Source organism: Balaenoptera physalus (genome assembly GCF_965194825.1).
Source record: "Balaenoptera physalus genome assembly, chromosome: 1".
In the NCBI taxonomy this organism is placed as follows: domain Eukaryota; kingdom Metazoa; phylum Chordata; class Mammalia; order Artiodactyla; family Balaenopteridae; genus Balaenoptera; species Balaenoptera physalus.
Genome location: NC_138882.1, coordinates 181,245,292 through 181,271,859, shown reverse-complemented (window position 1 = coordinate 181,271,859; position 26,568 = coordinate 181,245,292). Strand labels below are relative to the sequence as shown.

The following is a 26,568-nucleotide window of genomic DNA, read 5'->3' as shown; positions in this document are numbered from 1 at the left end:
GGGGAGCATGGGGGTGTGCAGGGTCTTGAAGATTCTCTGCCTTGGGCATTGGGCAGACCCGAGTTTCAGTTCCACTTGATCACTAGCTGCTGGTGACCTTGAGTGAGGCCCTTGGCCTCTCTGAGCCCCAGTTTAACACCTACCTCTTAGCATTATTGTATTGGTAGGAATAGTATAATAAAGTTCCTGGAACACAGCAGGAACCTTAAACATGGGAGGTATTATTTTCCTGCTTCTGTGGAGGGGAAAAGACCCCCTTCTACCCTAGATTGCCTTTACATTCCTTCCCATTTCCTTTTTCTCTATAGCAATTACCACTCTATGACTACTTTAAACATTTATTATGCTTATTATTGTATGTCTCCTTCCAATAGACTGTAAACTCAATGAAGTTGGATCTTTGTTTTGGTTACTGTAGTGTCCAGATTGGGCAAAACAGTGCCTGACACCTCGTAGGTGCTCAGTATAACTGTTTGTTGAATCCACAATATCAATCTGTGACATGTCAGGTAGAGACCCTTCTTAGTTCTGGTTGGGGGTGGGTGGAAAACACAGCAGCGTTGCACAGGGTGTGCCCCGCCCCACCCCTCTACCTGCAGTGACTCCACCCCACCTGGCCAGGGGATTCCCCAATCTGTTCCCACTCTTCGGTAGACTGGGAGTGCCAACACCTCGGGGTCTTCATCCTTAGTACCTGGAGCTGTCGGGGGCAGGATGGCTTCTGCTCGGAAGGACTGTGAGGAGGTAGCCATCTGTTTAAAGGTTTGAAGGAAGTATTATATAGGCTATTGCATATTATATACAATATATATGTACGTATGTGTAGTATTGTATATGTGTACATGTATGTCAAGCAATCTGCCCAGTACCTCCCAACGGGCTCCCCCTGGTAGCGGGCAGGCAGCCCCGCAATGGGGAGCAGTCCTGGGTGAAGGCGGGCCACAGCCCCCTCTTCTGAGTTCCTCCTGCGCCCCGTGTGGGTGGGGAGGGGCATGCGGGGGCTGGAGGCTGCTAGAGCTGGGAGGCCACCTGGCGCAGCCGGAGCGCTCGGATCATCCCTCCGCAGGCCTGGGGGTATCAGGCACCCCGCCCGCCTGCGAGTCCCGGGCTCGGCTCTCCCCGCCCACCGCGGGGCTGGGCGCAGGCTCCGCGGCTCGGGGTCCGCGCGCTCCTGGAAGCAGCCACCCCTCTTCCGTGCGCGCCGGCCCCTCGCGGAGTCTCCCGGTCCCTGGGCGCCTGCCCGGCCCGCGGCCGCTTCTTCCTCTCCTGGCCCCGCGGCTCCTGCCGCAGTCGCCGGCGGCGGAGCAGCGCTCAGCGCCCCAGGTACCGAGCGCGGGAGGGAGCGGGGCCGGAGACGCGCGGCCGGGTGGGGAAGGGGCGGAGGCGCGGCCGCTGCTCCTTTTCTCCCTGCGGGCCGGCCCGGCATCCTCCCTCTCGCCGCGGGGACCGTGTCCGCCCGAGCCCGGGGTGCCTCTGCGCTGGCTCTGAGACCTGCCTTCCCCGCCGGGGGCTTTGCTCTGGCCCGTGGCCCCCCCACCCTGCGACCCCCAGCACCACGGCTCCCCACCTGGCGCACCCCCCCTACGCCCACCTGCCGCGGGGCGGCCTGGATAGCGCCCATTCGCCCTGGGCTGCCACCTCCCCGCGTCCCTGCCCTCGACCCATCTTACCGCCCGCCCCCTCTAGGCGCTCTGCTCCCACCCGGCCAAACGCCCAGAGTCTGCGTCCCGATCCTCCTGACTTTCGGCCGCTCCTCTGGAGGACTGCCCGTCAGGTGCCCCCTCCCAGACTTCTCACCGGTTTGCTCCAGGTGTCCCTACGTCACACCCGAGGGCGCCCAAAGACCCCCTCTCCATCCTCCTCGGGTTGCTGCCCCTTGACCCAGAGCCCCATTCATATCTTCCCACCTGCGGCCCCCGGCGGGGGGGACGGTGGTCTGTTCTCACCGACTACGCCCATCCAGCCTCTGCTCCTGCAGGTCCCTCTCCCCGTCTCCCCGCCCACCCTACCTCGTCCTCCGGACCCCTTTCGGGCCTCACGTCCTCGCGCTCCGCCCTCATGGTCCCAGAGCAGGGCCCCACCACCAACAGCACCCCGGACTGGGAGTCGGGGCCGTCATCGGAGCCGGGGGGCAGCGGCTGGGTGGCGGCCGCGCTGTGTGTGGTCATCACGCTGACGGCGGCGGCCAACTCGCTGCTCATCGCGCTTATCTGCACGCAGCCCACGCTGCGCAACACGTCCAACTTCTTCCTGGTGTCGCTCTTCACGTCGGACCTGATGGTGGGGCTGGTGGTGATGCCGCCGGCCATGCTGAACGCGTTGTACGGGCGCTGGGTGCTGGCGCGGCGCTTCTGCCTGCTCTGGGCCGCCTTCGACGTGATGTGCTGCAGCGCCTCCATCCTCAACCTCTGCCTCATCAGCCTGGACCGCTACCTGCTCATCCTCTCGCCGCTGCGCTACAAGCTGCGCATGACGCCCCCGCGCGCTCTGGCGCTGGTCCTGAGCGCCTGGAGCCTGGCCGCGCTCGCCTCCTTCCTGCCCCTGCTGCTGGGCTGGCACGAGTTGGGCCGCGCGCGGGCGCCCGCCCCGGGCCAGTGCCGCCTGCTGGCCAGCCTGCCCTTCGTCCTGGTGGCGTCGGGCCTCACCTTCTTCCTGCCCTCGGGCGCCATCTGCTTCACCTACTGCAGGATCCTGTTGGCCGCCCGCAAGCAGGCCGTGCAGGTGGCCTCCCTCACCACCGGCATGGCCGTCCAGGCCTTGGAGACGCTGCAGGTACCCGGGGCGCGCAGGGAGACCCGGGCTTGTGGGATGGAGAAGAATGAGCAGCCATTGGGTGCCCACTAGGCATCCGCCACGTAATATACAATTGCTGACGACCTCCAATTGGTCATTCCCAGTTCCCACCTTTCTTCTGAACTCCAGACTCAGTGCCCAACTGTCCACAGGACGCTCCAGGATGTGGGGCAGTCTTCTCGAACGTAACATGTGCAACAGGGAATTCAGGGGGTCCCAACTCTCCCCACCTGCTCGTTCCCCCATCGTCCCCATCGTGGCACATGGCACCATCATGGCATCGCACGCCAGAAACTTAGGATTAATTTCTCTCCCTCATGCTCATGGGATTCATTTGCAAGGCCTGTTGGTGCTGCCTCTAAACATGTGTCATCTCCAATGCCACCTTCCTGATCCAAGCCACCATTGCTTCTTACCTGGGAGCCTTTGATAGTCTCCTGCTGGCTCCCCCTGCCTCCACGCCAGACCCACTCCTATCCATTTGCTGCACAAACAAAAACAGAAGCGTGATCACCTCACTCCCTTGCTGCAAACCCTTCAGTGGCTCCCCATTGCTCTCAAGATAAAGGGGAGACCTGTGTCAGGATCTGGCCTCGGGATCCGGTCGTGACAACCTCTCCAGCTGCACCTCTTCCCCTCCCCATCCCTTTCTCTGCAGCAGTCTTGTGGCCCTTCTGACACTCCTAGTAGGCACCAGACTGATTCTGTGCCCAGGTCTTTGCACTGGCTGTGCCCTCTGCCTGGAATGTTCTTCCCCTGGGGCCGCCCTTGCCTGACTGAGACTCTTCTTCAGCTCACAGGTCACCCCTTCCCAGAGGCCCTCCCTGACCACACTGTCTGCAGACCTCCCCACCCTCCCCCACCCTTTTATTCTTGATCCTGATCCCCAGTTTATTTGTTGATTTGTTCATTGTCTGTCTCCCCCACTGGAGTGTAAGCTCCCACGAGGGCTGGGTGTATCTGAGTGGGTTTTGATCTCCACTGTACATAGTAGGTGCTCACTGATTACTTGTGAATGGGGTAGGTGCTCTTTGCTCAAGGTCTGCAGTGCCTAGAGTGGAGTGGGTCACATGGTGCCCGAGCCCTATTGTTTATGCCAAGGGATGGGACTTTAGACTGACCAGGCCTGAGCCCTAGAGAATTAGGTCACAGGCCCCCAAGAAGATCCCAGATGGGCTCTCCAGCGTCATCTTGGTGTAGCCTCAGGTGGAGGAGGTACCTGCAGGATGGAAGGTACCTTGGTGGGGGGGGTCACTGGATAGATGGGGGCTGAGAGGCTAACACCCTGGTCGGCAGCCCCCCCAGAGCGACTTACCCGTGTCATCCCAGCAGTGAGGCCCATCAAGTAGGAGGACAGGGTCTTGGGTGCACAGGAGGTCCTGGCTGCGGCCCTGCTCTCTCCCCGATCTGTACTCACTGGAGAACGTTCTTAAGTCTCAGCAGGTGGCTGTGACCCTGACTTGGTTCTGCAGCTGTGGGGCAGCTGCCCTGGGCCATCCATCCTCTCTCCCTGGGTTCTTGTAAAGGAGCGTTTCCCAGACTTCAGGCGTTTGAGAACTGCCTTGTGGTGTCTGCCTTGCTACCCCTCCACCCACCCTCACACACTCCTCAAGCCTCTGCATCCGTATGCACTTAGCACTGCCTTGGAGTCATCTCATTTATCTTTTTACTTCCATGAATTTATTTAGAAAGAAAACTTCTTTTCTCTTCTGGAAATGGACAGTCTGTATCCTTGCCATAAATAGAAGGTGATCACAAACACAGCCTCAGTGAGGCTGCAGAAGCACCGGCAGTGTGACTGAAGTCCAGCTTGGATGGCTGGAGATGCTGAGCCTGAGGCCCGCTTTCTCTTTGTTAGATGTTGGAGGGACGTTAAAGACACAGTACCACTGACACGAGACTTTCCCTTTGTGTAACCAGAAGAGCTGGGAGGGAACTGTAAAGGCCTATGTTCCCACTCTGTGACTCAGTTATTTAATGGGGTGTCCATTTACCACCCAAGGGTATCTCCAATTCTCACACTCTGGGGAGCTCTGGCCCGGAGACTAAGGAGGTGAGAAGTTGGCCGGCCTTGGTCTGGATTCTCGGTTCCAGCAGTGTCTGTGATGCATAGATTTTCTTTCCATGAAGCTAACTGGCCAGGATTGTACCTGAGACTCTGGCCTCAGCACCTGGGCAGGTGTCCCCCAAGTGCTAACAGCTGCAGCCCCACAGCCTTTGAGCGCTCTCTACCTGCCCGGCACTGAGCTAAGCGAATCCCCCAAACACCCAACGGGGCAAGTAATCATCATCCCTGTTTGACATCTGGGGAAACCGAGGGGAGGTGACTTGCCCAGCGTTGCACAGCTGGTTAGTGAGGTTCAAGCTCAGGTCTGGCTGATGCCAACGCCTGGATCTGAACGTTGTGCTGCCTGTGGGCGGTGACATGCTCTTAAAACATTGACCTCAGGGACGCCACCCGGTGTGAGACCCTCCACGCCACCGGCTGTGCCGTCTCAGTCTCCTCTACTGGGTCCTCTTGCTCCGCCACCATCCGAGGCATCCCCCGGCCTCAGTCCTCTGACCTCCTTGCTCTTTTCCCACATTCACTCAGTGAGCTGGTCTTGTGCCATGACCAGAAGTAACACCTACACACTGATGACTTCCAGCCTGGGCCACTTACTTACCGCTGCCCGCAACAGAACTCCGGATTTTCCAGGCTCCAGACATAGTCCCTCCCTTGTCTTCCTCATATCGACTAACTGATATCAGTTGCTCAGGCCAGGAACCTTGGAGGCAGGCTGGATGCCTCTCTTTTGCTCACACTGCACACCCAGTGTGCTTTCTGCTTTCAAAACACTTCTTTATGTCTCGGTTGCCTCCCTCGGCCCCCTGGGCTTCTGATGCTGGGGTTATTACAGTGATCACCCACTGGCTTCCTGAGCCCATCCTTGCTCCCTTTTGATCTTACACAGCAGCCACAGTGATCCCTTTAAAATGCAGGTCCTGGGAATTCCCTGGTGGTTCAGTGGTTAGGACTTGGCACTTTCACCGCAAGCTGTGAGGCATGGGCAAAAAAAAAAAAAAAAAAAAAAAAGCAGGTCCTGTTATGTCATTCCTCTGCTCCTTCTCTGGCCTCCTTTCCTTCCACCACCCTCCACACTCCTTCTGTTTCAGCTCCCCTGGCCCCCTTGTTATTCCTTGAGCATACCAAGCACACTTCTGCCTCAGGACCTTTGCACTTGCCGCTCCCTCTGCCTGAAGTGCCGTTTCCTCACATCTCCGCATGGTTCTCCCCCTAACGTCCATCACTTTCTTCTGGCCTCTGCTTGGCTGTCTTCCCTAATCACTTCGTCAAGAGTAGTAACGGCCACACTTGTCCAGACCCCGTCCAGTCCTAATTTCCTAAGTTATTCTCAGCAACAAATACCACCGCCTGACATACTATATACTTTCCCATTTACTGTTTGACTGTTTATTTCCTCCTACTAGAATGTAAGTTCTATGAGGGTGAGGACTTGTCTCGATTGCTATATTCCCAGCACCTAAAACAGTGCCTGGCGTGTCATGAGTGGTCAGTGCACAGTGATGAGAGAAATGAAATGAACAACAGTGCTTCACAGAGCCAGGGATTCAATCCCAACTCACATTTCTCCCTTTTCTCCCACTTTTAGAAGCAGTTCTTGTAGCTGATGAATCCTGCACTTTTTAGTACATTGATTCACTTCCTTGGTACTGTGTTGAGTACCTCCCTTGTGCTGTGGTTGCAGGGATGAGTGGGTCTGAGAAGATCCTGCCCTCTTGGAATCTACTTTCTAGCTGGAGAGAGAGACACTGATCATGAAATCCTATCATGATGAGGGTTCTGGAGCTTATAAGAAGGGTGCCTCCGCCAGTAAACATTCAGGATCTATTATTCCCTGTGCATACGTTTGCAGACTGAAGCAAGGAAGTCACGAAACCAAAGGCTGGGAGGAGTCTTCATGGGTCATTTAGCTGGCAGAATGACCCGCAGCCTCTCAAGCCAGAAATGTGTTTGTGCAAATTCTTCCTACTTCCTGGAAAGACTTTTCTCTTTATTTGAATGAGATAGTGTCAGAATTTACCATTGCCCTTGCTTCCAAACCCACTCAGATCCTAAGCAAGCCTTCTGCAGGGCAATTTTCCTTATTGCCTGGAGAATTGCCTGCATTTGGGGAATTTGCTTCTGGGATGCCGCCTCTACTCTGGCCTCCTGGATTGTGACCCACTTCCCCCACCCAAGCTGGCCTGCCCCAGAGTCCAGCAGCATCCAGCCTGGGGATGGAGGCGTTCTCAGTGCCTGGACCTAAAGGAACTGATGAGAATGAACAGAACTTGGGGGTGTGTTTGTTAGGCCCCTTTCCTCCTCTTCCCAGCCCCACTGAACCCTTAGCTCCTTCTCTGATCCAGCCTCTAGCTTCCCCACAGAGGGAAGGGGGCTGGGCACTAGTCCCTGAAGTCCTGGCTCTTCTGGGGTTTCGGACATGGGAGCTGAGCTGGCTGGAGCATCTTTCTATGCCTCTATCCACCACATCTGCCTATTGATGTGAATGGCCTTTTAAAAAGCCACTGGTTGGCTCAGGGGTTTCAGGCAGGTCTTGCCAGCCCCAGGGGCTGTGAGAAAGAGTTCTGCTTAGAGGTCAGGCAGGGCATATGGGCTGGGGTTGGAGAGAGGGGTGTGAGAGGTGGTGGTGGTGCCAGAGTGAGATGCTGCCAGGGCAGGAGTGTGTGTGTGTGTGTGTATGTGAAAGGTGGGTGCCCATGTGGGGATGGTACGCATCCTTGGGGGATTCCAGAGGGGCCAGTGTGGGTGCTCAGCCTGATGGGGGGCAGCAGGAGGCTCAGCTGGGCGTTCCTGCGTTCTTAGTCTCTTTCTCTCTCTGTCAGGATTCCGGTGTCTCTGTGGTCAAAACCCTTTCCCTATCGTCTTCCTCTCCACCTCGTCTTTTCCCCTTCTCTATCCCCCCTCCCTCCGTTCTAGCTCACCCCTCTCTTCATATCTTCCTTCTCTCCCTCAATTTCTCCTCCTTGTCCTCCTCCCCCAGCTTTTTCACCCTCCATCACCCAGCTATGCATCATTCTGTCCTAGTGATCCATCTTCCCTTCCACCTCTGCTTCCTCCTCCTCAGAGGAGGCTGTGATCACAGAAATATCTTGGAGGGGGAGGAGGGGGCTGAGTGGGAGAGGCTGGCAGAGGAGCAGAGCCGAGCATGACAGCCTTGGCTGCTGCTCAGAACGAGGTTGCCTGGTGCAGCTGGGGCAGGGCACAGGAGCTTGTACGTCTGGCTGAGCACGGGTTCAAATCCTGCTTCTCTCCCATCGCAGCTGGATGACTGTGGATGAGTCACTCACCTCCCTCTATCTCAGGGGTAATGCTATTTGTCATTTGGGGCTGTTTGAAGAATCAATGAGATGATATATATAAACCTGGTGCATAGTAGGTTCTTGACAAATGTTAATTCCCATCCTTTCCTCTTGATGGTAAAAATGCACGGTTCTGGGCAGCTTTCCCCCTTTGAGACTTTCTAGGGGGAAAATCACCCTCGCTGCCATCAGCAGCCTCATTATGAAGGAGTTGAGGTGAACACAAATAACAATAAACAACAACAAGTATCACTAACAATCACACAGTACTTCCTATGTGCTAGGCACTGTTCAAGTAACTTTCTATTATCATATTTAATCCTTACTACAATCCTACGAGGTAGATGCCATTGTAATTGCCATTTTACAGATGAGAAAGCTGAGGCATAGAGAGGTAAAGCACCTTGCTTAAGGTCACTCAGCTAGTTAGTAACAGAGCCATGATTTAAACCCGGCAGTCTGGCTCCAGGGTCTATCCTATTACACTCACACTATGATTAGATGATCGTACAACTTTGAATTTACACGAGGGAATACGTAAGTACAATTTAAAATGAAAATTCATCAATAACGATAAAATAAAAGACCTCTCTGACCCCATCCAATCACCTCCCACTCCTAGGTCTCTCAATGTATTTCCGGTTCTTTTTCTGTGTGTTTCCATATTTGTTTATGTACCTAAAGAGACTTAGTGCTTTGCTTTGTGTATTTTTTTAAACAAAGGGAATCATGCTGTATCTCTTGTTTGTACAACTTGCCGTTATCACTTGATAATGTGTCATGGAGATCCTTCCATTTGATCAATTCATTCTTTTAAACATCTGTGTTGCATTCTATAGTGGTAATGTACCTGGGTTTATTTAACCACTCTCCTTTTGATGGACTTTTGGGCTGTTTCCAACTTTTTTCCTATCACGAATGGTGCTGTGGTACACATTCTTGCCCAAGCCAAGTGTAGAGACACAGGTACGGGTTTTTATGGACATAAGGACTTGTAAGCAGACTTGCCTCCTGGAAGGGCACTGCCCAGTTGTCCTCCAGTAGCTGCCCTCTGACAGTGACAAATGCCACAGACATGTATATGGGACATGCAAACAACAGAATGTGCCATGGGGCCATGAGGTGGCTACAGGGCAGAGAGAAGTGGGAAGGGTGAGGCTGGCATCAGCCAGAACCCAGAGTGTGGCCTGGCGGTTGCCATTGGCTTCTGCTCGATGAGGGCCTCTCAGTGACAGTGGTGGGGTTTTACTTCGGGGTTCCATCCTCCAAAATAGAAGCAGCCTGGTGAAGTGCAGTTTCTGGAGCCAGAGATGACTTTGATTCCCTAACTCAGCACTTGTCTGCTGGGTGACTCCTGGAAAGTTACTTTGCCTCTCTGGACCTCATCTGCAAGATGGAGATTATAATACCTTCCTCCCATAAAGACTCGGTGGCAGAATGAACATCAACTGCTGATGCATAGTAAGTGCTCAATAAGTGGAGATGATCATTTGGGGTCACTGGTGCTTTTGTTTGAGGCTTTGTACTGGCACAATGTGACCTTGGGAAGGATCCCCCACCATCTCTGAGCCTCAATTCCTTCTCTTTTCCCTCTTGCTTGTGTTCTTGGGTCAACTCTTTGGGGAGAAGAGGAGAAAGAGAAATACAGGTTTGCTCCCAGGAAGACTAGAGGGGGACTCTCAGATCATGGTTGTCTCCTCTGGATCACCCTCCCCTGATGACTGCCCCCAAATGTCTCCCTGAATGCCTTGGTACCCTAGTGCCCTAGAGCTCTAGCAAGATCACAGCTGTCTTTTGCCCCCTCCCCGGGTCTTCAGGGGCCAGGGGGTACCTGTGTGGCTAGGGCTTTCTGGAGACGGTGTCTCCCTCTACCCCATATGTCTGTCCCCACTGGTGGCAGCAATTCAAAGTCACGGCAGATCCTAGGAGATTCTTTTGGGGAAGCAGGAGCCTCTCCCTCCAGGTTGAACAGGTGGGGCCACGGGAGCCATATAGAGTTCACTCTGGAGAAGAGAAAATGAGAAGGAGAGAGAAAAGCAGATCCTCTTTTTCTTCCTTGCTATAGCATAGTGGGTCAGAGCATTTGTCCTGACATCTGTGCTGCTTTGGAAAGCTCAAGCTGCTGGCAGAAAAACAGGGCTCCTGAGGGTGCTAAAAACTCCCCCAGCCTCATATTCATACCGCTGAATCGACATCAGGGCTGCTATGTATTTACACTTACTCTTATGTCGGGCACTGTGCATGCATGTATATCCACAGGTTCACAGCAACTCCATAAGGTGAGTATTTTCTCCCATTTTACAGATGTGGAAACAGAGACTGTCAAGATCACAGGGCGAGTAAGTGGTAGAGGCATGATTTGAAGCCAGATCACTTGTCTTAAAACAAGCTCTTGCCTCTGCACAATGCTGCCCCACCAAGACAGAGGGGAGAAATCAAGGGCCTCTTTTAGGCTGCTCTGGGTGTCTTTGATATTTGTCTAACCAGATTTCACTTGGAGAAACACATCGAAGGGTGGGAGTTGCAGTGTGCCTGTCTCCCCTCTCCTGCCCACTGCCACTCCAGATCCTATAGAAAGATATTGTAGGTATGCAGCTGGCTTTTCAGCACCATGGACAGCAACCAAGCCTGGCTACCCTGAGGAGGCGGGGAGAGCAAAAGGGCTGGGAGGGGAATGGGGTAGGGGGTGTGGCTTTGGTGCTCACAGGGCTGACACAACTTGGCTTTGCCTCCTCCACTCCATTTTCATCTGTGAAGGTTGCCTGGGAACCTGGTTCCCTTCCTGCCTCCTTCTCTTTCATCTTCCCATACTCAAGCGATCTTTGGTTGCCTCAAGAGCCAAGCTGGGCTCTCATGCAGTTTAGGAAATGTTGGGGGGAAATCCCTGGCTTTCAAAGCCCAGGTATATTCCCAGGCAGCCCACGTACCCCTTCATAATTCAATAAATTGTGCACACCTCTGCATACCAGTATTTACTTAAAAATTGTCAATATAGGTGGATCTTGCCTGGTGGAAAGCTGATATAAGAAAATCCAAATTGATTACAATACATGGTTCAGAGGAGGGCTTCACATTCCAGCTTTCATGGACCCCTAGGGGTTTCATGGATGGACTTCACAGTGGTCTCTGAACCCTCTGGACATGAGGGAACTTTTTTCTCTGTGTGTATTTATAAAATTTTATAAGCTTTTTGTTTTCTGAGGAGTGGTTTTGTAGATTTCATTAGAGTCTCAATGGACTCACAAAGTTGAAAAAATTAAGAGAACCTCTGGGCTAATGGGTCATGTGGGATCAGAGAGCCTTTTTAATGTTTTGGGACGCCTGCGCTCCCATTTGTGAAGTCGCATTCTAACCCCTCATGCCGTGTTCCCCATGGAGCAGCTCCTAGTTTTTCCCTCCTCCTCTCCCCTAGTTCCCGCTCACATAGTCCACGTGTGGGAATGGAGATGTCTGTCAGTCCACAGTGAAACGTGTGTTTAAAATGCCAAGGTTGCTTGCATCCCTAGTAATTTATACAGATTTAATTGTACACATTTGTTTTGGGCACATATTTTCAAAAATGCACTTTATTTTGTGGAGTATGAGAGTAGTGGTGCAGACAAAACCATCACGCCAAAATATGAAGAGAATCCACAGGCAGAGATTGCCAAGCCCTGGACAGCAACTGCCCTCTTTTGTCAAGTGCTGTTCAATTGCAGCTAATTCTTGTAGTGCCAAAGTGCACTGCAGGACAACACTGCCCCAAACACAAATCCAACAGTTCAGAAGACCCACACTCCTCGCAAAGGACAACATTTGACACTGGCCAACACACATGACCATGAGCCCCAGCACCTCGGAAATCTCACTGTACTTCCTAGAGCTCCTTGTGAAGCGTTGGGTCAGGGTCATAGCTCGGTGCAGGACCAGGACCAAGGCTCCATCTATTTCTGGAATCAGGGCTCAGTCTGGTGCTAAAATTGGGCTCAGTCTGGTCCAGGGCTGAGGCTCAGTTTGAGATCTTGTTTATGTAGGGCTCAACCTATGGTAGGCATCAGGGGTTCAGGGCCATGAGTAGGGCTTAGCTTATTGCTGATGTCAGGGCTCAGTCTGAAGCCAAGGTCAAGGTTCAGTCGGGAGTCAGGGTCAGGCCTCAGTCTAGGACTACAATTGGAGCTCATTCAAGGGTCAGGGCTCAGTTTAATACTGGAACTAGGGCTCAGTCTAGAATTAGGAGTAAGGCTCAGTCTGTGGTTGGGAACAGGGTCAGACCGGGGTTCATTCTTCACTGAATCACGTGGCTTTCCTTTCCGCAGGTGCCCAGGACCCCATGCCCCGAGGTGGAGTCAGCTGACAGCAGGCGTCTAGCCACCAAGCACAGCAGGAAGGCCTTGAAGGCCAGCCTGACACTGGGCATCCTGCTGGGCATGTTCTTTGTGACCTGGCTGCCCTTCTTTGTGGTCAACATAGCCCAGGTAATGCTACCACAAGGGGCAGGTGAGTCCACGCCTTGTTGGGGAGGCCCTGAGCCCCACCCCTGCCCAGACCCGGGGAGGGAGGAGGGTGGGCCGCCTCTCCACGTGTTTATGTGTCTGTCCCATCCATGCTGGGTGGGGTGGCCTGCGTCCCTCCTTCAGGACCAGGCATGACGTGCCCCATCCCTCCAGGCTGTGTGCGACTGTGTCTCCCCGGGGCTCTTTGATGTCCTTACATGGCTGGGTTACTGCAACAGCACCATGAACCCCATCATCTACCCACTCTTCATGCGGGACTTCAAGCGGGCCCTGGGCAGGTTCCTGCCGTGTCCCCACTGCCCCCGGAAGCACCGGCCCAGTCTTGCCTCGCCCTCCATGCGCACCTCTCACAGCGGCCCACGGCCGGGCCTGAGCCTGCAGCACGTGCTGCCCCTGCCCCTGCTGCCGAACGTGGACTCGGACTCGGACCCGGGCTCGGGGGGCTCCTCAGGCCTGCAACTCACGGCCCAGCTGCTGCTGCCTGGAGAGGCCACCCGGGACCCCCTGCCGCTTGCCAGGACCACTGCCACAGTCAACTTCTTCAGCATTGATCCCGCGGAGCCGGAGCTGCAGCTGCATCCGCTTGGTACCCCCACGAACTGATGCAGGCTTGGAGAACTGGACTGGATGGGACCAAGTCCCTGAGGCCTTGGACCAGCTCTTGGCTAAAACCAGGAGGCTACAGGTCTCCCGGGAGCCCACTGAGCTCCAGTGGGCTGCAATGAGCCAGCTCCCCCTGCCCACAACAGGGCTAGTTGCTGGCTCAGTACAGCATAGTGGGGGAAGGCATTCTCCATATAGTGGCATTCTCATAGTGGCATTCTCCAGGATGCCCCACTATTGAGTGTAACTTGTGGATGTGTGTAGAGCAAGGCTGGGGGACTCCAGGGAGTGGGGTAAGGACCTCTTGGTCCAGATTAGGCTGAAGAAAACCATCTCCTTTGCACGTTCTATCAGACTGCATGGGAGGGACACCTCTGTCTGCAGAGGTGGCTTGGCGCTGGGCCAAATTCCTTGCTCCTCAAAGTCTCGTCCATGGGCCACCGCATCAGCTCCCGGGAGTCTGTTAAAAATGCACACCTCTGCCCCACCCCGACCTGCTGATCACCAGGTGGATCCCGCGCACATTACGGTTTGAGATGTGCTGGTTCAGGTGATCGTTAACCCTGAGAATGGTTTGCTAGACAGTTTTCGGACCAGTCAGGTTCTCAGGATACAGCTGCCTGCACATAAAGCATCCGAGCCTGGGAGTCAGGCAGGCATAAATTTGAACCTCTGCTTCACCACTTATCAGTCCTTGTACAAGTTAATTAACCTCTCTGAGCCTACTATTCCACATGCAAAATGGGAGTAATGATGCCTGCTTCATAGGGTGTCTTGAGCGTTAGGATAACGCACACAGAATGCCCAGCGCTCGGCAGGTGGTCGGTTGGTGGTCCCTGCTGTTATAGCTCCTGGCCGTTCAGCCCCCTGGCCTCTGGCTGAGGCCCAGGAAGGGCTATTTGTTCCCACTGTTCTTCCACCTTCCTCCTCCTCTTCAGCCCTGGCCCAGATCCCACAGCCTGACTCTGGTTCCCCAACTCCTGGCTCTGGATGCTGGGTAAGGCCCCCGCCCCAGCTCCCAGGCGGCTGCATTGCGTGTCCTGGAGCCAAAGGGATAGCTGGCGGCTTCTGCTCAGCGCCAGGAATGGTGTTCCTCTACCTGGACTTCCTTGGGCCTAGAAGGGAACCAGCTGATGGGGGCAGAACCAGCCCTTGTCCACCTCCTTCTGGCTTTCCCTGGGGTCTGTGAGGGACGTGGGAGTGGTGGCCATTGTGTCAGCAGAGTTGTAGAGCCGTCCCTGGTGTGGGCTGGTGCCCTCGGGCAGGCAGGTGGACCCTGGCACAGGGGCCTGGTTTTTTCTGAGGGGGGAACTCTTGGTTCCCAAAGTTTACCTGCTTTAGGTTTCTTTTTTTTTTTAATTTAAATTAAATTAAATTAAATTTATTTATTTATGGCTGAGTTGGGTCTTTATTGCTGGGTGCGGGCTTTCTCAAGTTGCGGCGAGCGGGAGCTACTCTTCGTTGCGGTGTGCAGGCTTCTCATTACAATGGCTTCTCTTGTTGCGGAGCACAAGCTCTAGGCGTGCGGGCTTCAGTAGTTGTGGCTCGCGGGCTCCACAGCGCAGGCTCAGTAGTTGTGGCTCACAGGCTTAGTTGGTCCGCGGCATGTGGGATCTTCCCGGACCAGGGATCAAACCCGTGTCCCCTGCAGTGGCAGGTGGATTCTTAACTGCTGTGCCACCAGGGAAGCCCTAGGTTTCTTTTTAGTCTGAGGGTTTTCTTACCCTGCTTCCCACCTCCAAGTTCCATCAACCCAAACTCCCAGGGGCCTCCACTGGCGGCCTGGAGCTCTCCTTGGTGCTGAGTAGACTCAATTCTGGCCATGCCGCTGGCTGTAGAGGGGCCATGGTGCTTACTGGGGCTCCCCCTCTACCCCCAGGCCTGCCCCAGTGGACTCTCAATAAACACTAGCTGAGGCGGTGACCGTGGTGTGAACTGAATTCGCTTGAGGGGCCACTCGGGCTGGAGAAGCAGCTGGTGAGGTGGGAAGAGACTCTGGGTGCAGGTGTCCTGGGTTCTGGTCCAGACTCTGCCCTGAATTTGCTTTGGGACCTCAGCAACGTCATTTCCTCTCTCGGGGCCTCAGTTTTCCATGGGTGACATGAGCTGTTTGGATTAACAGCAGTAGGAGTTCTGTAAATATTTTTTGAAAGAATAAACAAATACATGTACCCCTGAGGACCAATTTGGCTCCAACACTCTAATTCCCCTGCCTCTCCCCACTCCTCGCTGCCTCCCCCCACTCCTCGCTGCCTCCCCTGAGCTTGTCAATATTTTCTCTGCCTGGGCCTTGGTTTCCCCATCTGCACGATGCGGTGGGGGGGGATTATCTCTGGCCCGCTCATTCAGAGACAGTGGGAGGACCAAAGGGGATGGTTCCAGGGATGCAGATACAGTGGCTAAGAGCTTGGGCTCTAGAGGCCGACTGAATGGAGTTTGAGACTGACCATCTGTGTGATCTTGGGCAGCTTACCTAACCTCTCTGGGTCTGCAAGTGAAAATGAAGATAATAATAGTACCTACCTCATAGGGCTGTTGTGAGGGTCAACTGAGACAATCCATGGAAGCACCCTGTACACAGTAAATACCTAACACACGGTAGCTGTTATTATTATTTATTATTAGAATCACCACGCCTCTGTTCCTGCTATAGGAGGTCCTTTCCCACTAATTCATTCTCGTCACAGGCCCAGTCTCCGTCCACACTGCCTGCTGGTCCAGCATTTTTTCACCACGTTCTGTAACAATTATATCCAGGGCCACTACGTGGCATAACCTTGGGGGGGCGCCCTTCACATCACGTCTTTCCGACGCTGCCCCTGTAGTTGTGCGGTGCACAGCCTGTACCGCTGCATGTGGCAGGTCTCATCGGATCTCCCAAGAGCAGAGAGAATAAGCTGCCTGCCCCACTGGTGCCTGCTCTGTAGGTGTGGCAGTGGTGCCTGTGGGCTGGCAGGCAGCCCTGGAGAATGGGTCGGCAGACCCCAGGCTTTTGAGGCTGGGGAGTGTGGCTGGGTGGGAGCCTCGGGCTCCACACAGCTCCTGAGCCACCCGATGGGCGACCAGACCCTGCAGCTCTGCCCCGAAGCACAGGAGGCCCACGGCTGGTCTAGCCCTGGGGCTCTATACCGTGCTTGGTTGACTCTGCAGGGCTCTAGCCTTGCTTCCTTGGGGAGGGGACGATGTCTTCTCACTGTCCCCCTCCTTCCAGTACCAATGTCTTCAATTTCGGAAAAGCAGTGGTAGAAATTCTGCATCTCCAGAGCTCCTGTGAGGGACCCGGTGGAGGGGGGTAAGAGAGCGCTGCATATAGAAATCTGGGAGAGTGACTCTTCCGGGGTCAGTCCAGCCCTGGGCAGGACCCCTGTGTCTCGCTGGCACAGTCGGGGCAGCCCAGTGGGTTGGGGCCCATGCCATGGCTGCAGACGGGGGGGCTCTCAGCAGGGCTGGCAGCAGCAGGGAGGGAGGCCCCTTCAGACTGGTCCAGTCCCACTGGCGCTTGGGCTTGGCTGGGGTCAAGGGATGTGGCTGCTTTGGGAGCGTCTCCCAAAGGGGATGTGGGACCTTGGCTTTGCCCATCCTGGTTGGTGGTCTTATCTGATGAGGAGGGGGCTGCTGCCTGAAGAGGCTCCTCTTGGGGCGGGCTGCCTGGGGCCAGCAAGAGCCCCTTCTCGTCGCAGCTTGGCTTGGTGTGGACGCCCACGGCCTTCAGGATGACGCCCATCTGCCTGGAGTAGTCCAAGTGGCCGCTGACCTGCAGGAGGACAGTGAGTGAGGCCCGCGCGTGGTGGGCAGAGGCCAGTCCTCCCGGGCCTCTCCCCCCGCATCTTCACCAAACAATCACCAATGCCATGCCTCCAACCCTCAACGATTCTCAAGTCCAGAGTGGGTGGGAGGCCTCTGGGTTCAAGGCTGCTCTAAAATTTATTAAATAAAGACGAAGGAAGCTTCTCTATAGAATCTGGGTCCTCTGGGGGCAGGAAAGATCCTCCTGATGGAGTTGGAGTGGAAGTTCCCGTTCTCTGCCTGCAGCTTTAGGTTACAGTGGAAGGGCCCTGTGGCTCACCAGCTGTGGGACCTTGGACAAGCCCCTGTATGCCTCTGACCTCCATGTGCCTCAGCTGTAAAATGGGGACAGTAAGAGTAGTTACATCAGAGGGTTGCTGTGAAGGTTCCTCCAGGAAAAAGCCCCCAAATCTAAAATAGAGCTATGGCTAGAAAGATTGCCAGGTACTTTCTACGATTCACTCTCCCCCTTTCCCTTAGTCATAAGAACTCCAATTTATAGCTGGGTACATTCTCCAGCCTCCCTTGTTGCTAAGTGCACTACGGTGATGAGTTCTGGCCAATGAGATGAAGCAGCAGTGTTATGCGGTGCTCCTTGGAATTCTCTTTAAAAGGGGGAGTGCTTCGCTTTTCCCCCTATTTCCTCTTTCTTGCTGGCTGGAATTCAGACAGGATGGCCAGAGCTGTGGCAGCCACCATGAGCCATGAGTTGGCTCACTAAGGATGGCAGAGTAGCAAGACAGGGAATTTTGGCCCCTGAAGGCTATGGAGCCACCAGCCCTGAACTGCCTCTTCTGGCCTTTGCCTATGGGACAGCATCACCTCTTGTGTGATTAAGCCACTTCATCTGGGCCTTTGTTATGGATGGAATCTTCACTAAGACAAGGGTCAAGAACTCAGAAGTGCCCACCCCCTTCTTGAGAGAAGAGAGACTCCCCTATTTTTGTGTTGGCATACATCAGTGACTGAAAGGGGTGTGATTGGAGTGCCTGATGCCTAACTGTGAAAATGGACAATGGTCGACACACAGTAGGTCCTTAATACATTGTAGGAAATGAGTTTATTGAATATACTCCTTTGACAGGTACTGGCTGCTAACTGGAGATGAAGAAATTGAGGCAGAGAGGTAAAGTGACCTGCCCAAGGTCACCCAGGTGTCAGAGCTGGGGTCTGAATCCAGGCCTGTTCTCTTCATAGAAAATCAGGTGTGTGGTGGGGAAGACTTTAAAAATCATTTTCATTTTACAGATGAGAAAAGAGAAACCCAGAGAGGGGTGGTGGTTTGCTTAATGATACACAGCACATGAAAAGCACAGCCGTGTGCTGTGCTTGAGATGCTGAGAGCGGAGGTGCTTCGCTCAAATCTCCTCCCTGAGATGGAGACTTGCGCTCTCCCCAGCCAGCCTAGGGTGCCTGCTTTAGTGCCAAAGGCAAGCACAAGACAGAACAGTCCTTCAAGGCTGAAGAGGAAGGGTTTTGTCTAAAAAGGAGACAGGAAAGCACTGGGGAGGCTCGTGCTGGGGAGCTTAGGAAGCAACACAAAGGCTCGGCTGGTAACACCTGCATTTCCATTTGAATCACAAATCACACCGGGTTATTCCATTGGCTTTGCAAGAACACAAAAGACAATTCCCTGTACAGTTTTGTTATTTTCTCATAACCTGCTTACTTCTTGTTCTTTTCTTTACAACCACTTTTAAAGAGTGTTCAGTGAAAACACACACATGTATACACACAGAAGAGGCTTTTCAGATCCCTGGGTTCAGGGTGGAGGTCAAGGTAGGGCAGCATCTTTCCATAGCGGGTGGACGTTAGTGGCTGCATGGCGCTAGAAAGAACCTAAGTTTGGAATCAGAGACATGGGGGTTCCAGACTTGGCTCTGTCTCTTTCTAGTAAATGGGTGAGTCTGTACAACGTCCTGAAACCCAGCTTCCCCATCTGTAAAATGAGGATCATGATACCTCATACCTTGAATGTCTGCTATGAGTTCCAAGGGCCTGGGACTTTGTGGGAACTATTCTGTTCCATATATGACCCCAAACACTTTTATAGGGACATTACACAATTAGGGTTAGTGATACCCATCGCATGGGGTTGGTGGGAAGAAATAATACAAACCACAAGGCACAGCACCTGGTACACAGTAGGTGCTCCATAAATATGAGTTCCTTTTAATTTAGTTTTCTTGGAAGGAGGGATAGAAGGTAGGGAGTGAGTTAGGCAGATCCATTCGGGAACCCAAAATGGCTGCTGAAGCTCTAGCCATCACATCTGAATTCAGCCCAGCAGAAACCTAGACCCACAGGGACAAACAAGGATGGCCTCCCAATACCTGTTTAATGTTGGTGAAGGGCTGGTACTAGGGCTGGGTGGAGGCAGGCAGGACAGGAAGTGAGGGAGGTGTTTATGGCTACTGGCTACAGCTGATTCCAGATGGAAATTCCACTGTGCAGCTGCCCTAGAATGCACAGCTCTGGAACTTCTTGGCTACAAGTTGGTCCAGGTCTCAGCCAGCCCTAGTCCCTGAGCTGCCATTCTGCAAAGACCCAGAGGCAGAACTGGCTGGCAGAGTTCCAATTTTACAGGTAGCCAGAGGGATGGGAGAGCAGGAGTGAGGTGGATGGGAAAAGAATCCCTTCTGAGCAGTGGAACATTCCGGCGTGGCTGATGTTGGATAAAGATTTCAGCCCAAGACCGTCTCCCTGGCTGTCTAGATTGAAATCTCAGCTGTCCGGATATGCTGGATGTCCCTGGTGCTGAGAAGCCTCCCTGACCTCCCCACGCTGGTTAGGGACCCTTCCTGGGGCTCCCCTGCCACAGCACTCACTACACACCATCGTCTTCATCTGCTTGCATCTGTCTGTGTTCTGATGGACCGTGTGAGCTGAGGAAGTGCAGGGACCACTTCTAACTCACCTCTACTCCCCACACACAGCCCTGTACACTGTGGGTGCTCAGGGTAACCAGATCCACACAGGATGAATGGGCCTCAGCGCTTCTGGTTTCCTGCCTTGCAAGACACCTTGACTTGCCCAAACCAAAGCTGCTGCCACCTCTCTCTGCCTGGTCAACAATTTCCAAGCCTATCAGGCACCCTGGGGTTCCTTTACCTCTTAGGCCTCAGTTTCCTCCTCTGTAAAATGGGGCTAACAAAGATACATACACCATACACCATGTGGGCTGGTTGTGAGGATTCAACGAGATAATGCACGTCACAGGCTTATTGGCCTAGAGTTGGAGGTCACTGATTGGAAGCCACAGAGATGCGTGAATGCAGACAGTGTGAATGCACTGGTTAAGAGCCCAGGCTCCGAGGTAGGTTCCCTAGTTCATCTGGCTCTGCCACTCACATGCAGTGTCCCTTCCTGCAGCCTCAGTTTCTATACCTGTACAATGGGGTTATTATCCCTACTTCATGGGACAGCTATGGGGATCAAGTGACATAAGGTCTGTAAACCATGCAGAGCAGTGTCTGGCACGCTGGCTATTGTTGTTATTATTGTTATTATTACTGAATGTCTATTGTGTGCCAAGCCCTGTGCTAAGCTCTAGAAGCCAGCTGGCGTTCTTTTGGGACACCAAGACTCCAGAGACCCTGGGCTGGGTCTCTGCGCCCCCAAGAATCCTCATGACGTGGCCCCCGGGGTGGCAGAAACCCCCACCCACTGCAACCCAGTCTCCACACAGGAGAGCCTGAAAGGCAGGCAGGCAGCCTGGCCTTTGTCTGCTCCGTTCACCAGAGATGCCCTCTGCCTGCGACAGGCCTGCCCTGGCTCACTCCTGCTCAGGCTTGTCCTGAGATCAGGAGCCACCACCGACCACGTTTGTGTCGGGTGGCTGATGCTGGGATGATGTTCAGAGGGCCCTGCCCACGTCAGCCCGGCGGGGAGAAGGGAATCCTCCTGTAGAAGGTCCTGTAGGCTTCTGCTCCGAGCACAGGGCAGCCAGTGCTTCGCAACAGCAGTCATGAGGACTCTTTTGCCAGCAACCTCTCTTCCAGCAAGAATTTTCAAGGAAAAGAGGAGGGCAGCACAAAGGCAATGCTAATTACCTCTAATTACCCAGAAGAGGAAAGCACTGCTTTTTGTGATGTGCTCCTAATGCGATAAAGAGCTATTGTTAGGCAGGAGCTGGGAAGCTGCCATGAAGGCAGTCTGAGTGGGGAGAGGAGTGTCTGAAGCTGTGGTCCCAGAGGCAGAACTGAAGGTGGACACAGGGGCAGGAGACGCGGGAACCAGCATTAAATGAGGGCCTACTGTGCACCGACCATCTCGCGTGTGCCCTGGAAGGTAGGTGATATCTCTTGTTTCTAGGATGAGGAAACCGAGGCACAGAGAGGTTCAGTCACTGGCCTAAGGTCACACAGCCAGTAGTATACCAGTGGCAGAGCCCGGATTCTAAGCCAGGCCTCTCCGGCACCAAAGGCTGTGCTCTTCCCACTGTATCCCATTCAGGGGCTTCCCAGGGCAGAAACTATCTTTCAGGGGCTTTGTAGCATTTAAAGGAAATTTTCATTTAAAAGGAACGTTCAGCCATTCCTTTTCACATTTGATTCTTGTGGCAGAGGAAGACCCCTGGAGTGGTGAGGCATCAAGTCACTTCTCCCCTTCACCCCATCAGGGTACAGGGACCCTCAAACAGGACAGAGACCCCTGCACATGGGCCAGGAGGCATCACTGAGTCCTGCGGTTTCCTGGTCTTGTTACCCAGCTCTCCTCACTCCCACAGGGAGGTGTACAGCACAGGCTCTGGACCTGGTTTCAGAGACCAGATCTATGACTCTCTGGCTACACTGAATCTATTCTCTCAAGCCTCAGTTTTCCAGTCTGTGACTTGGGGATGCCTAATACCTACTGTACGGGATTGCTGTGAGGTTGACATCACATGAAGCAAGTCTATCAGGGATAAAGATGATCTAAAGAGATGGCTCTAGGGGTTGAAGCTCATGTCTGTCCTGGGAAGACTGCCTCTTGAATTAGGAGTGATAAGTTTCATGGGTGGATGAGTCTAGAAACTCTTCTTATTCTTGGACCAATACCAGCCCCCAAAGCTGCCGGCCAGGAAGGCACAGGACTGCTTCACTCGTGTTGTCTGGTGGGTCAGGCCTTGTGAGCTAGGGCCCTGGGAGTCTGGGGGAGTGAAGATATAAGCCAGGACAAGTTGGCCCCAGTGACATGGTGGCAGGCTGGGTGGGAGGCCCAGGGGACCTCGGGGCAAGGTCATGGCCCATGAGCTTCAGCGGCAGCAGTGCCTGATAACGTTCTGGTTTTAAGTTTTTGCGCTAGAATCCCCCTGTGCTCTCCTCAACCCTCAGTCAAGTTTCAGTAAGCATGCAACCCAGCATTAGCTGTGCTGGTGTGGGTGGGTCAGGGTGCCCGCTTCCCCTACCACGAGGTGCAGTGTGTGTGTGTGCGTGCGTGTGTGTGCATGCGTGCGTGTGTGCGTGCGTGTGTGTGTGTGTCGTTGGGCCAGGCTGCTGTTGAAGCTGAAGGGAGAAGCCAGGGTCCTCCGGGGTGCCCCTCCCCAGGGGAGTTTTCAGATGCCCAGGGAGGGGCCTGGACTGTCTGCTTTCAGGCAGGATGGTGCGGCTGGCTCAAATTACTTATGTGGTACCTGGGGAAATTGGGTTATGCTCAGGAAATGCTTGGTACTTGATAAATGGCAGCCGGCAATGTAATAATTGGAAAACAAAGTTCCTGTTCTCGTGAACCTTGCAACACAGGAATTTTCACTGGCTGAGTTTGCTTGGGGACATAACTGCAGTCCATTATCCTCACCCTCCTGGCAGCTGGTACCTCTCCCACTGGTTCTCACATCTACCCAACCGGGGGCGATGCCCATTGGCTCAGTCCTGCTGGGCTTGAGTCCTGCTCAGCCATGTTCCTGCTCTGTGACCCTGGGCAAGTCCTTTAGCCTCTCAAAGCCTCAGTGTCCTCATCTGTACAGTGGGGATACGGATACTGCAAAAGGCTTAGGGCAGAGCTGGGCATCAAGTGAGTGTCCACACATGAAGCTATTATTAACTCCCTATGACAGACATGTGGTGGGTGGACGAGGTTCCTTCAAGCCCAAAAGATGGCTCTAGAAACTCAAATTAGGTTTGTGTAGCTGCTGGGGTGGGCTCCCTCGCATTCCATTCCTAGCAAGAATTCTTTTCATTGTCTGCCCTGCCTAGTCTGAGATGTGTAAGAATCCTTGGGGAGTATGTTTAAAATGCGGACTTTCAGGCTCCACTTCCTAGAGACTGATTTAGGAGGTCTGGGCAGGGGGGCTCTGGGATCTGCATTTTAAATAAACTCTCCAGATGATTCCAAGGTGGGGGACCTTGGAACACACTTTCCCTGCTCTGTATTCCATGGTTTCACAGCCTGCCAATTGGGTGCTTCTGCTCTGGTCCAGCCTGAATGCCTCCACTTGTGTCCTCTGGTTGTTCTGGTTACTTCCAGGAGAAACAGACTGTCCTGACTAGTAATGCCGGCTGGGGGAGTGAGTGGGGGCAGTGGGAGGAGGAGTGGGGGGAGGCGTAGTGGGAGGGCAGTAATATAGGGGCAAGAGCATGGGCTCTGGAGGTTCAAATCCAGGCTCTTAGTTGCTGTGTGTGATGGGAACTTTTTTAAGTCTCAGTTTCCTAATCTGTGAAATGGGGATAATAGTGCCCGCCCCAGAGGCCTGGGGACAATGCCCCAGCACAAGGATGGTGCCCCTGAACAGGAGTTACCTCTTCCCAAGTGAATTCTCATGATCTTCCTCCTCTGGGGTGGACTGAGCCTGGGCCAGTGTCCCTGGGACCTGGGTTGCTGGGCTGGAGTAACGAAGTGCCCACCCCTCCAGCCCCAGGAGGGACAGGTGATACTCACCATGGAGGACAGGTCCACATTCTCCACCCTTTTGTCCTGCAGCAGCACAGGCTGTAGGCCGGCCACTCGGAGCTTCACGGAGGACGTGCGGTACACAAAGCTCAAGAGCCAGTCCCCACTGTGGGCAGAGAGGACGGAGTGAGAAGGGGTGGACGTCAGCCTCCGGAGGGCCCTGCCTGGCCCCGGGGGAGCCTGGTGGGATGGGAGCTTCTGTGGGAAACCAGGGCCCCGCTGCACCCGTGTATGATGGTGGGAGCTGCAGCCACTGGCATTGCGGGAGCATTGCCCAGGGTGTGGCAGCTCAAGGGAGGCTGCTTTGTTTCCTGCTGGGCCCCCAGAGCAGAGAACAGTGCTGGTGGGCAATAGACGAATATCTGTTGAGTGAGTGAATGAGGAAGCTGGATGAAGTTCTCCACAGTCTGCATGTGGCTGGGTGAGCTGCTCTCAGCTGGGGAGGGTTTCCAGTTCCCAGGGTGGGGGGTGGAGGCTGGTCCAGGGCTCCCTGGGAGACGAAAGAAAGGCAGCAGGGCGTCTGCCTGGGGGAGAGGACCACAGGGAGCTGGGGCCACCATGCTCCGTGGCTTGGAACTCTGGGTCTGGGGCCCCCCCATCTGTCTTTGAGCTGGAGGGACCAGCTGCGCCTTCTGAGACAGGCCTGGCCCAGCCTGCAGCTAGCTCTCCCTGCCCTCAGCCACCTAGGAGGTGAGCGCGGCCCCCCGAGGCAGGTCACAGCCCTGGAACACTCCTCCACTCTCATGGCTGCTGTGAACACCACACCCTGCACCCTGCCCCCATCCAGACATAAAACCTGCACTCTGGAGAGAAGATAACCCCGGACACTCTGTGGCCCGATTCTTCAGGTACCCCGAGCACTGTCCACGGGAGACGTGGTCTGCGGGGTCCACGGGACAGCCTCGCCCCTTGAACACCTGCGCCCTGTCCGGGGTGAAGCTGGGCCCCTCCCTCAGCAAGTCCATGCACGTGGACGCCTCTGTCCCCCCTCTGCCTCCAGGACTGAGACCCCACTTAGCACACTGGGCGTCTTTTGTTTAGACCGAGTCCGACTCCGGTTGCAGGGCCATTTGAGCCCATTGTTTCTGTGCGCTTGTTTGAAAGAAGGGCCCTCCCTCCCCGCCATGTGGGGGGAATGGGCTGAGAGTCAGGAGTCCCCAGCCTGCCCGCGTGACCCTCTGTGCCCACAGGCGAGGCCCCAAAGCTGTCTGGGACCCAGGGTGTTGTGGGCTCTCCAGGCCTGACCCTCTGGGATCTCTGGCCACATGGGTGCCTGTGTGGTTACCACCCTGGAAGCCTCTAGAAGGCTGGGGTCCAGAGTTGAGGGGCTCTCAACAGACCTTCCTGCTGTGCCCTACCCTGAGCTCATCAGCCTGTGACTCCTTCTCTGAATCGTCCACCAGGTCCCTCGAGCAGAAGCCAGCAAAGCCATGTCCTAGGCCTCCCTTCCCCCCATGGCCAACTTATCATGGAATCCTGCAGATTTGTACTACCTGCCCCTACTCCCCACTCCCCCAAAACCCATCCCTTCTGCTCCAGCCCTGAGATCAGGCAGCTCCCCGCCCAGCCCCCCACGGGCAAATGTAACGGCCTCTTCCTCGCTCCTGGCCTCACCTCTCTCGAGCCACTGGGGTCTTCCTTCAACTCTCATCCGACCATGGCCCTCTCCTCTCAGAAGCCAACCTTGACTCTCCACTACCCACAGGCCTTCTCTTCTAGAAAATTCCCTAACTGCCAGAGAGCAATGTTTGCACGTCCCAATGGTTATCCTAATAGTGAAGGCCCAAGAAACACTGTCCCTCAGAATGATGGCTAAGGGGAGAAGAAAGGAGACTGACTCAAGTTGTTTTATTAACTAATCATGAGACTTACGTGCATCAAATACGGGGTGTGAGGGAGGTCCCTATACGGTGCTGACACAGAAAGCAAAGGAGCAAAGTCAGCATCGTTCCTTCCCAACGATCTGTCTTAATCATGACAACACTCTACTTACAATGTTAAATGCACTTATTCATACACATGTCGGGGCAGGACAGGAACATGTGTTTAGAAGGTTCCACATCCTCGAAACTGTGCTAAGCAAACCACAGGGCCTTTGCTGGCATTCCAGACCCTCTGCACCCAGCATCTGCCTCTTTTGCCTGGGGTGGGCCACGAGCCCACCCTCGGGACCACACAGAGCCAGTCCCACCCTGTCAGTTACCAGCTGTGTGACCTTGGGCAAGTTGCTTGACCCCTCTGAGCCTCAGTCTCCTCGCTGTAACTTACCTTCCGGGGCGGGCAGGAGCGTGCACAGAGATGGCACATCGTGCATCCAGTGCTCACACACATGAGCGCTCAGGAGGCACTGGGTACGATGATACCTCCCGCTCTGGGCCTTCGTGGGCAGTGTGGCCTCTCTCCCGCTCGGCCTACTCTTCCAGGCTCTGATGGGCTCCTATCCATCTTTTCAAAATTCAGCTTGCATGTCACCTCTCCAGGGAGTGCCCCTGAGCCCTTCCGCTTGATAGTATTAACCCTTTGTCCCTCATATGACTGGTGTATGCTCCTCTTGTGACCTTTGTTACATGTCCTCCGTGTGTCCGTCCCTGGGTCTTTTCTTTTTCTGGGCAGAGAGCTTGTTGAGAGCAGGACTGTGCCTTAGGGCTGCACCCTGCGT

At 54.5% G+C, this 26,568-nt stretch overlaps 2 protein-coding genes across 8 annotated transcripts in view; one reads left to right on the top strand and one right to left on the bottom strand.

The window, feature by feature from the left end:
• Nucleotides 1-1,344: 1,344 nt before the first annotated feature.
• On the top strand, nucleotides 1,345-15,486 carry HTR6 (5-hydroxytryptamine receptor 6). 2 transcript variants are annotated; one of them, XM_082449910.1, is made up of 3 exons: nucleotides 1,345-2,772; nucleotides 12,453-12,611; nucleotides 12,804-15,486. In XM_082449910.1, the coding sequence occupies exons 1-3, from the start codon at nucleotides 2,059-2,061 to the stop codon at nucleotides 13,251-13,253; spliced, it is 1,323 nt and encodes a 440-aa protein (XP_082306036.1). In that variant the 5' UTR covers nucleotides 1,345-2,058; the 3' UTR covers nucleotides 13,254-15,486. The 2 variants fall into 2 exon arrangements, 1 of the variants encoding a protein (XP_082306036.1); XR_014260544.1 differs by lacking the exon at nucleotides 1,345-2,772 and adding an exon at nucleotides 3,420-9,618 and having other exon boundaries at nucleotides 12,453-12,937.
• Nucleotides 15,487-15,852: 366 nt separating this feature from the next.
• The window catches only part of TMCO4 (transmembrane and coiled-coil domains 4), a 92,688-nt gene continuing 81,972 nt past the window's right edge, over nucleotides 15,853-26,568 (bottom strand). For 5 of the 6 annotated variants that reach the window (XM_082448921.1, XM_082448924.1, XM_082448925.1 and 2 more), the window contains 2 exons: nucleotides 23,898-24,015; nucleotides 15,853-17,007 (listed from right to left, as the gene is read on the bottom strand). In XM_082448921.1, coding sequence (XP_082305047.1) covers nucleotides 16,594-17,007; nucleotides 23,898-24,015 — 532 coding nt within the window. In that variant the 3' untranslated portion in view covers nucleotides 15,853-16,593. Of the gene's footprint in view, nucleotides 17,008-17,096; nucleotides 17,375-23,897; nucleotides 24,016-26,568 lie in introns of those variants that run through there. The other variant, XM_082448926.1, reaches the window with a different exon arrangement.

Bases quoted from the DNA above. Each gene is read 5' to 3' on its own strand.
- HTR6 (XM_082449910.1), top strand. From the start codon at position 2,059: ATGGTCCCAGAGCAGGGCCCCACCACCAACAGCACCCCGGACTGGGAG. The intron at 2,773-12,452 runs GTACCCGGGGCG...TCCTTTCCGCAG, and splicing joins AGGCCTTGGAGACGCTGCAG to GTGCCCAGGACCCCATGCCC. The intron at 12,612-12,803 runs GTAATGCTACCA...CCATCCCTCCAG, and splicing joins TTGTGGTCAACATAGCCCAG to GCTGTGTGCGACTGTGTCTC.